At 40.3% G+C, this 10,356-nt stretch overlaps 3 protein-coding genes across 6 annotated transcripts; 1 reads left to right on the top strand and 2 right to left on the bottom strand.

Annotated features, from left to right (window-relative positions):
- Window positions 1–220: 220 nt before the first annotated feature.
- On the bottom strand, window positions 221–2,827 carry LOC117223351 (odorant binding protein 10). Of its 2 annotated transcripts, none has more exons than XM_033475596.2 (6): window positions 2,143–2,827; window positions 1,526–1,613; window positions 1,388–1,440; window positions 1,130–1,274; window positions 457–527; window positions 221–372 (listed from the first exon to the last, which is right to left on the bottom strand). In XM_033475596.2, exons 1-6 carry the CDS (start codon window positions 2,209–2,211, stop codon window positions 355–357), a joined length of 444 nt encoding a protein of 147 aa, XP_033331487.2. In that variant the 5' UTR covers window positions 2,212–2,827; the 3' UTR covers window positions 221–354. The 2 variants fall into 2 exon arrangements, with proteins under 2 accessions (XP_033331487.2, XP_033331486.2); XM_033475595.2 differs by having other exon boundaries at window positions 1,118–1,274; window positions 2,143–2,820.
- An 848-nt stretch (window positions 2,828–3,675) lies between these two features.
- On the top strand, window positions 3,676–8,166 carry LOC117223331 (uncharacterized). 3 transcript variants are annotated; one of them, XM_076525003.1, is made up of 8 exons: window positions 3,676–4,927; window positions 4,999–5,267; window positions 5,347–5,764; window positions 5,837–6,316; window positions 6,405–6,655; window positions 6,720–6,964; window positions 7,074–7,441; window positions 7,551–8,166. In XM_076525003.1, the coding sequence occupies exons 1-7, from the start codon at window positions 4,814–4,816 to the stop codon at window positions 7,370–7,372; spliced, it is 2,076 nt and encodes a 691-aa protein (XP_076381118.1). In that variant the 5' UTR covers window positions 3,676–4,813; the 3' UTR covers window positions 7,373–7,441; window positions 7,551–8,166. The 3 variants fall into 3 exon arrangements, with proteins under 3 accessions (XP_076381118.1, XP_076381117.1, XP_033331449.2); XM_076525002.1 differs by having other exon boundaries at window positions 7,056–7,441; XM_033475558.2 differs by having other exon boundaries at window positions 7,056–8,166.
- On the bottom strand, window positions 7,868–10,212 carry Bcs1 (mitochondrial chaperone BCS1). Its single transcript, XM_033475571.2, has 7 exons — window positions 9,958–10,212; window positions 9,684–9,875; window positions 9,408–9,547; window positions 9,147–9,341; window positions 8,851–9,084; window positions 8,573–8,743; window positions 7,868–8,476 (listed from the first exon to the last, which is right to left on the bottom strand). Exons 1-7 carry the CDS (start codon window positions 10,086–10,088, stop codon window positions 8,262–8,264), a joined length of 1,278 nt encoding a protein of 425 aa, XP_033331462.1. The 5' UTR covers window positions 10,089–10,212; the 3' UTR covers window positions 7,868–8,261.
- Window positions 10,213–10,356: the final 144 nt, after the last annotated feature.

Here is a 10,356-nt window from a genome sequence, read left to right as displayed (position 1 = left end):
ACCTTCGGGTAATTTACACGTGTAGATACGCGTTTAATCAATCAACGAATCGCAGTAACCCGCTCGTTCTATTTCTAATGCGCGGTCACGTTCGTACACGACCTCGATCGACAATTGGAGCAGACCAGCGTCGGAAGTTTCGATCAACTCGACGCTTAAAGGCGATTAAATCTTGAAATCTTCGAATCGACGCGTCTCGCAAAGATCAGATACAACCGTGGAAATCAGACTTATCGTTTATTATGATGTTGTACGAAACGGTTACGGGATTACATGGAAACGATTGTTGTCTCGACGGACGATAAAACGAATTTGTTGCTCCTCCATTACTCCTCTTATTTCGCGCAGAATTCGTTAAAACAGATAATAGGTCTGAAACAGGAAGGTTTAATTGGCTGATGATGTTCTTGTAACAACGTTGAAGCAGTGAGATAGATTCGGTACAAAGATACTCACTCGTGGTGATAATGAAGCGTAACATTTGTTGAATGCGAACGCGTACTCGCAATTGTTGTTGTCTCCTTTCACTAAGAACGAAAGATCGTTACATTAATTAGCGCGCGTTCCATCGAACCGAACCCGATCGATCACGATCAATTCAAAGCGCATTCTTGACAAAAGCAAATTACACGGACGCACTCGTGCTTACTAAGTTTAAAAAACAAAACCTAACAAATATTGCACAAAGCGACTGCGTGCAAAGTGTAGTATCGTTTGTTAAACAAGTAAATATAATTGGAGTTCTATCGTGTTTCTCTCTCTCTTCTAATATACATGCACTACGTATATTTGAAACTGCTTCTCAAATCAGTTTGACCCGTCTTCACGTTGCTCGGTGTGCGTATCTACCATTTGAGCCGTTTATCTTGAAAGTGGCATAAGTCACCTTTTTTCTTTTTCTTTTTTCTAAATGAAAAGATACCGCTCGACTGTAATCGGTGTTACCGTTGACTCGATCTTTTGGAAAAAGTGACTTATGCCACTTTCAAAATAAACGGCTCATTTGCCGCGGCAAGAGATCAAGGTGTAAGCCGTGTCGCACAGCATTAGGCGAGATTTGCGGGTAGATCGATCGAGAAGGCGAAAATAGAAAAATATCAAATCACACGGTAGATACCAAAATATTTACCAATCCTCTTGCACGCGCTGATCGCTTCTTGTACTTCCTTCCTGTAGGCTGGCATCCTGTGGAAAAATGTGAGCATCCCGTTTAAACTGAGGTCCCTCTTATCGTCGACCAGACCGAATTGCTCCCAAAGACAGTACATGTAGCACTGCGTCATAAAAAAGAAAAAATACAACAACAAATCGGGGATATCTCGTTAATGTCTTGTTTCATCGTCGGGCCGCAGGGTTGAGAGATATGCTGGGCACACGTATTGTTTACCTTGAGCTGCCTCGATTCAGGCCATTTCCCATTTCTAACCGCTTCGATGTCCACTGAAATCGAAACGAGATCGAACATGTATAGTACAGGATAGGAGAAGATAAAAATTAGCGGAGCATAAAATTCGATCGCCGGTACCTGTGGCCACACCGGTCTGGGTCTGACAAGCGTTCACCACGCTGGCCGCTTTCGCGATCATCTTGTCGGAGACGAAACTCGGCCGCGTCTACAAAAAAATACCCGCGATTTGAAACAAAATCATACTCAATCGATCACTCACCGAAATCCACAAGCATCCGACTCGTTTCGATCGAACGTTTCGCGCACCGTCTCGACATTTACAAATCATTTGGACGATCCGCGAGATCGTTATCGATTTCCATTCTCCCTGACGATTATTCTTCCACGCTCGATTCCTATCTAACAAATGGCGGCAAATCATAATCGAACACATGATCGACTGCCGTATTAATAAATAATATTGATATCGTCAAATAAAATTATCGATCAGAAAAAATGTCTTCGAAGTTTCTTGAAATTGTCGGTTCAGAAGAAACAGATGTTTCTCGACGAAAATTAAGAGACCCGATTCTGCTCGCGAATTGTCGCCACAATTGAACGGAACGATGCGAGAAAAAAAAATGATACAGGATAGAGAAAGAGTAGGCAATGATCGTGCTCGTGCGTGTACCGTGTTCGAAAGAGGAGAATATTTTGAATTAACAGGTGAGACAGAGGAGTAATCTCATACGTACCCCGCAATGAACAAGCGACGGCTGGATCGAGCAGAGTGCTAGCAGAGGGAAGATTACCAGGAGCTTCATGGTCCGCGTTCGATCGCGTTGTCCTGTTTCGTTTTGGTTCTCGTCGGGGTTGATGAGCGATCGATCTTCCGTCCGAAAATGCAATATCGGATAGGAAGGAAAGGAACAGCGGCTGTGCGCAGGGCGAGATCTGACTGCGGTAGGAACACTACTGAGTTTTTTCGGATTTTTCTGGGATCTCTGCGAGAGAGGGAGAGAGAGAGAGAGACAGAGCACGAATTCGATTAGTACCAGGTCCGCCGGGGGTGGTTCTGCTCGAGCGAGTGGCGCGCGTTACTCGAAGCCGGAGCCGTAGAGCCTACTCTCACTGTGCTCCCGCTGGGAAACTGCAAACGCGAGGGCGCGACTGAATCGAATCCGCTTGAAGCACCGCGGCAAACCGGGCCCTGTACACTCCACACACAGATGTACGGCAGCCGCGACGACACGTGTGGAAGCTCTCGACACCAATTCAAATCGAAATTCCACGATTCGTTACCTCCGCGTCAACCTCCGAGCGGATCGAGCCACCGCGATGATCTTAGCCTACTTGTTGCCTGCGTTTCGCGTCGTTCGGCATCGTTGTCGGACCATTGGACGAAACGCGAGACGAAACGATCGCTCGAAGGAGAGGACGGGGACGAAGCCCTTGTTTCTAGGCCAGGGTGTATAAACGCACCTAAACGCAGATTTGATTGGCGGATGTTACGGCACCCTCAACACACCCTCCTGTCTCCTATCTCATCTACGGTTGGCCGGCTTGATTCAAGTGCCTTGTTCCGCTGCCATTAATCTGGCGGCGCGGCCCATAGGATAACTACCTATGTACTTGCGGTCGCAGGACGACCATAACCTGGTTCGAATTCGATCATTGAGAAACCAGCACATGCGCTTTTCGAGAGACCGTCTTGCAATTCGATTACCAGTAGAAAGCAACATTTGTACCTTCTATACGTATACGATGCTGGAACAATTTTGTAGAAATTTATTGTGAAAAATAATTTCAGTCAAGATAAGTTTTGTACACATTGTGTTTTGATTTGTAGGCGTTTCGCAGCTGCGCGGAGATGAAGTAACAAAATTATTGTTGCACTTTCACCGTATTAGTTTTGCATCCTTTTTCATCTCAAAGAACTCGTAAATCCGTGTTTTTTTTTTTAATGAACGTGATTCCGGCAACTTTAGAAAAGCGGCAAATATATTCTATGCTCAGAATGTATGTACATATTTATAGGACGAACGATTTTGTGAGTCAATAGCACCTCGGCGAAGGTGGGCAAAATGCAGCCGAAGCAAACCCTAAATGGTGTCGGGGCGACATACATACATATATATATTAATAATAATAATAATAACAATATATTATTATAATAACAATATATATATATTAATAATAATTTGAATCTCAATATACTGGTCAATTATTTTAAAATATTACTGCATTGTATGTATATATATGTAATATTTTAAAATAAATCACCAGTATATTGGGATTCAAATTGCGCGAGTAAATATGCGTGTGTACATATATAACTCACAATCGATATCGACCTGTAAGATCGACATTTGGAAAAGCAACGCAGTTCTATCGAATATCGAATCGAACAGAATGTTTCATCGATGCGAATAGCCGCGCGAAATGGTTTTCGCTCGACATAACCTTTCCATCGATTGTACTTCTCGGTGGTAGATGTATACGGTCCGATGACGTTTACAGTCTATGAACAACGAATGCCTATTATTTCAAACGAATACATGATATTCGTGCGATTGCGAATTTCGCCCATTTCTCTAGTTACACCTCTCTTGTACAATGTAAACAGAGATGCAGGCGGAACGACTTCAGGAGACTGTACGGTCGTCGACATGGTACAGTCAACCGAATTGAAATTGACGATACCGAATCATTGTCACAATACTTTTCGATCGAACTGTTTCGAATTTGAAACGAGTGCCTCTACGATTCGACGTTAATCTTTCAAATGTTTTTCACCTTGAAGAAATGACTTCGGAGCAATCTCTAAATGGATGTGAAAAGTTTGCGGAAAGCGAAGCGTGGACAAAAGAATCTCGACGGACTGTACAGCCGAAGTTGTATTGACTACAGTATTTTCCTCAAGCAAGTGCATTTCAGGCAAAACGAATCGTATAAGGTGTCTTGTGAGAGAAAATATGACTCCGCATTTACTCGTTTCAACGTAGATCAAAGGTTTTTTAGGGTAAGAAGGCCGATTTAGTGAAATTTTCTACGAAAATTAAGTACGATAAACGAGGCAATTAAATTCCGTCGACGTCGAGATCCACACAGCCGTCCTAGGCTATCTAATACGGCATAATGTCAAAAGCGAAGAAGAAACAATATTGTTTGAAAAATGCACAGTGAAATTTCGATTGCCGAATAGAATGATTTGGTGGATCGTTCCAGTTCGAAGATTCCGCGATAGACGGAAAAATATGATGACATGAAAATAATTAAAATTTTGAAAAACTTTCTGATAGAGTACTGCCATTGTCACGTGATCTATTCTTTTTATACGTCAGTTTTCGCGTAGAATTTCAAATTGTTCACAATTTCGTTTCTTCGTTCTTCTTTCTTGGTAAATCGATTTAGTGTTGAGTAGAAATGGGGAAAACGAGAGGAGTGCACGAAACAACGCCAGAATTAAGAAATCGTATGGTGGGTATGTATGAGGCTGGTTTAGGTTTACGGGAAATTGCGGCAGCCGTAAATTGTTCGGTAAGCATATTTTCCAGAGTTTCTATCACATTCTAATATTGTCAATGTACTGCTACAATCTATGGTTTCAGCCACGTACCGTAAAGAGATGGTTAAACAGATTTGACAAGGAAGGCACAGTAGAAACACGAGAACGGTGTGGACGTAAACGTGCTACAACAGTCGAACAGGATGAAGCGATAGTAAAATTGGCAACGCAAACACCGATAACAGCTGCAAAAGCTGTTCTCCCTGCTCTAGGGCTCACCTGTTCTGTAGACACCATAAGGGAAAGGCTACATAAAGCTGGAATACATAACTGGAGCCCATCACGAAAATATATGCAAAGAATTCCTCTCGGGTACATCTTAAAATCTTATTCAATATTTTATTGAATCAGGCTGGCATGATTCGATATCTATTGATGTTTGTATCCGTAGGGACACAGGTGGTACTGCTATTCAACAACCTGTGTGGAGACCCACTGGAACACAATTAGGGAAAAAAAAGTCTTCCATAGATTGTAGTAAAAACGATTCTAGTAAGAACTGTACAGTTAAAAAAAAGAGTTCTCCCCGGAAAATCAGGGGCAAAGACGTGTATGTCGAAGATGTTACACTCCTAGAAAATATAAAAGACTCGAACGAACAGCAACAATTTGTTTTTCCACAAGAAAATGCTCCTCAACCCCAGGCCAATGATATAAAAGCGTCGTACCAGCCTTTACCACATAGTCAAACGGAATATGGTAATCCATTGAGTTTGGTTCAACAGCCACAGCCTGTGTATCAACATCCTGGCTTGAATATTTCACAAAGTTGGCCATTAGATTTAGTACAAGGAACACATCATTATCAGGTTTGTAATTTGTATCGCTTGCTACATGGTTATTCGTATCATTATTCAATTACACACTTTCCGAATTCTTAGGGTGAACCTGATGCGATACCTCACGAGTCATTGCCGCAGCAACTTCAAGAGTTACGTACCCGACAAGAGCAACAACACCATATGCAACAAGTACAACATACAATTCCGGACGAAACGCATAACTTGGATCATCAACAGCAACGACAGCTCGACGTAGTACGACGAGTCCAACAGCAACAAGAACATCAGGATCATTTGCATACACAATTAGTACACACGCAAGCTAATCCGAATCTGAATTCTGATAATTCTAATACCTGTGGTTCTCAAGACAGCGATCAGTCATCCACTGGGGAACTTAGCCAGAAGAAACACTCGTTGAGACATGGTAACGTGAAGAACGAATCGCACGAAAAGAAAAAGAAAGGCGGAAAAGCGAAAGGAACATTGGAAACCAGCGTCGAAATTCGAAATCGTATGATTGGCATGTCCGAAGCAGGCTTATCTACGTTGTCTATCGCGCTTGCAATCGACAGATCGGTGAGAAGAAATATACTCGTTTTGTTGAGTCTAACAAATTTAAGACCGTCAAGGATAGTAGCCGTATATTTTCATCTTTATTAAATAGGAACGTACTGTCAAGCGATGGTTAGAACGTTGGCATAAAGAAGGTAATGTACAGACGAAGGAAAGAAAGGGTCGACGTCGAATTACAACCAAAGAACAAGATGAAGCTATCGTTGCGATGGCTACTCAGCAACCTCTGACCGCAGCTAAACACGTTGCACCCGCTCTGGGTTTGAAATGTAGCGTAGACACAATCAGGGAGAGGCTTCACAAAGCTGGTATCCATAGTTGGAAGCTTGGAAAGAAACAGGGGTTAGTGTACAAAATTGCCGAGTACTTTGATAAAAATTTGTGAGCGAATTCTTCGTTGTTTTAGAGAAGGAAATGCTGTTCACACGGTGCACCTGTGGCAACCCAGTGGAAATCGGCCAAATAAACCAAAAATTCCTGGTGAGAGGAAAAAGAAGTCGAGCAATAAAAAACGCGATCAAACTTTGTGCAATACGCAAAAACGAATACCTACCAAGAAGAGAAAAATCGATTGTGCTACGACAAAAATGGTTGCACCACCGTCAAGTATGGTACCAGAACAACCATTAACATTTCACAACCCAACGACAAGTATGTTAAAATTGTCTAATTTCCTTCGAATCTGATATATCGTTTTCTTGGAGAGAAAGATAAATAAATAATTGTGGAAACCACTATTTAGTGGCGAACTATGTTTCAGGTCCTAACATATTGCAACCTGTTCACAATATTCCTGCAACTGCCCCTACGCTTGTTCAATCACAACCACCACCACCACCGGGACCTCCTCCAGCCCCTCAAACGATACAACCAATGGGTCCTATGATGCAGCAAAGACCCGATTGTCGATTAGCACCGAGTATTGTACCACCAGTTTCAGGACAAGGAAATACGGGAGTCGCGTATGCGTCCTGCATGGTCGGAAACGACAATCACACCGGACACGGTATGGAACAACCGGATCCTTTGAACTACGAACCCTACATATGGAGTTTTTAAATACCGAAAATTCAGAAACGTTATTAATGAAGAGACAGCGTTTGGTGAAACTTCTGCATTCGGATATAGGTAAGTAAAAAATGTTGCTACAATCGAAAATGTAGTAGCATTCGTTGTCTTACTAAATCTAATCTCACTCGATCAAATTATTTGATACAAAGGAAACTCGCGATTACAGATGCATGATAATTTTTCAAAATTTCGTTCTACTCTGATTAGACGAAATTTGGAGATGTGAACACGTACGATAAGGAAACAGCATAAAGATCGTATTAAAATATATTTTCCATAAATTCAAATTACGTTATACCAACGTGGTTCGACGGATAAATCATTTATGGAATGTAGTATGACTTCATTTTACCGTTTTGTTGAATCAAAGCACGACGATTTAAACAAATTTTAATGAATTTAAGCGAACGTGAAAAAACACGTGGACATTATGTACATACACAGATATAAATATATGCAGTCAAGGATATATATTATCGAGAATAAAAAAAATTATACGTTTATTTTGCTATCATGTATTTTGTCTTCGGATCGTCACCGTTAAAGTATATTGTCAATAGTAACGTGATAATTAAAGTGAACAATGTGAAACCAACAAATTTTGTATGAAATCTCTATTAAGTTTATATTGTAGAAATCTAAAATGTGGAAAATCATGACTGAAAAAATATGCGTAAATGGCATTACCAATACAAATATGTGGTTCTAAGTGATCTGTAAATTCTGCCACTCTTCTTTTTCGACCATTGTATATAGAATACAACCAGTGATAAGTTTTTTTACCCAGTTTGTTTCCCTGTTTCATGCAGACTTCAAATCCTAATAACACTTATCTCATCATAGTCGTAATCATTGCACTGTACACTTATTAATCCTATCACGTAAGTTCCCATATATGTGGAACATTCTTTAACACATCGTCTGGATTATTTTTGTAAAACATGAAAAATCCCTGAAGTTGTGCAGGACTTACGTTTTTCTTTTGCGATAATACACCTTCGGCGAACTTTTTAGCAAGTTTACTCGCCTCGTTCACGTTATTTTTATAGAATTTTAAAAACATTTGTTCCACTTGGGTAGCGCTACACCAACCTGAAAACAAATATACGGTTTAGTATACGTTGTAACTAGTAAATTTCTATCTTCTTTAAATTAGCAAGTAACAACAGTTTTGGTTTATACTTGTACCTATGTACTCTTTTACATCTACTCGTCCTGGCCTAACTAGTGCAGGGTCTAATCTTTCCAAGTAGTTAGTCGTCATAAACAAAATTCTGGCTTCTGTAGAAGCAACACCATCCAAACAATTTAACAAACCACTAAACGTTACTCTATTCAAACCATCGTATGCAGCTTTAACTAGAATGAAATTGCATTGACAAAATGAGACAAGATTCGTTTATACTATATAGGAACCCAAACTTATTGTTAGCGTTAACTCATGACTATTTCAATTTAAACCTTACCTTCTTTACTCTCTTCTCTACTAGCAAAAGCAGCATCAATATCTTCTAAAAGTATAATACTTTGTTGTGGTGCCAGAGCTAAGAGATGATTTAATCGATCATCCGTTAAACCGCGTTCCGATAGATTTAAGACGCAAATACCCCGTTCCAATTCTGCTGCTAGTGCTGTAATGAACGACGATTTACCGCAACCGGGAGGGCCGTACAATAAATATCCTCGCCGATACGGAATACCTTTAGAATTAACAGATTATTAGCTTTACTCTTTAACTCACAGTCTACAATCTATTACATACCGCGATCACTATACCATGCAGAATTATCTATGAATTCTCGACAATCTGTTAATATTCTGTCGGCGATACCAACATCTAACACAACCGAATCTATTGGTCTCCGTTTTCTTGGATGTCCAAATTGCCTCCACTCGTTTCCCATAGCAGTATACATTATTGTTTTGCCTTCATGTTGTTTCAAAGCCATTTGTCTTGCTACAGTAGACAAAATTTCGTTAAACAACATTAAGTCGTAATTAAAGGTACACAAGGAAATTTTACCTTCTTCCAAAATATTGAAATATATGTTTCTGTCTCTCCCAATTGCTGTTAATTGCACAGTTTCCCATGGTATGCCCATTTGTATATCCAATGTCTGCTGTTCTCTTGTTCGCTCTACTCTTATCCAATTCCCTTGGTACCTGTTAATTTTGAAGATGAATTTTAAACACGTTACAATGGATTGCTCTAAGCGATCTTTAAATAAGTGGGCAGCTGCGTCTCATACTTGTCATTGTGAAACGAAGTATCAAAACAGTAAGTACTCTTATTTCTAACCTAATGAAATGAGTTCCGATACTTGGTATGAAATCATATTTAGTTTTTATGTGACCTGTTTCTCTCTGCTCGAAACTTGTCTCAACCGACAGGTGTTTCGTGTTTCTTGCACCCTTATACGTGATCCATTGTAACAACCACTGGTAACTTTTATCTCGACATGGAACCTCCAAAGTGATCATGTAATGTCGCCTATATTAGAACACGTTAGAATTAGAAAATTGCAACCGAGACAGCATCATGCATCGAAATGTAATTATTAATGGAACATCACCTAAACAATATCATTCCCGCTTGCATTCCTTTGCGCAACATAGCTGCTCCGGCTCCTAGCCCAAAGAGGCCAAAGCCTGCCCCGAAGTAAGGATTGTCAGATAATGTTTGTACATATTCTATTATAGTCATGATGAAACGAAGCTTATCACTCAGAGAACAATAAATAATAAATCTTTAAACTAATCTAAGAAATTCGAACAACATTGTCTTGTTGCCGTATCTAATTTCCATTACTCTCTGCCACAGCGTGTACCATTGGCAGAACAGGATGATTAAATTTTCTGGTGATAAATTGTAGGAACTGTTAGTTTTCATAATCTTCTTTCAGATATAGGTTGTTGCACCTGAATTAAACCTTAAACTCAATTTTCATGGAAATTTACGAAATCGATTCCAT

Source organism: Megalopta genalis, chromosome 10 (genome assembly GCF_051020955.1).
Source record: "Megalopta genalis isolate 19385.01 chromosome 10, iyMegGena1_principal, whole genome shotgun sequence".
NCBI classification, from domain to species: domain Eukaryota; kingdom Metazoa; phylum Arthropoda; class Insecta; order Hymenoptera; family Halictidae; genus Megalopta; species Megalopta genalis.
This window is presented reverse-complemented; position numbering and strand designations above follow the sequence as displayed.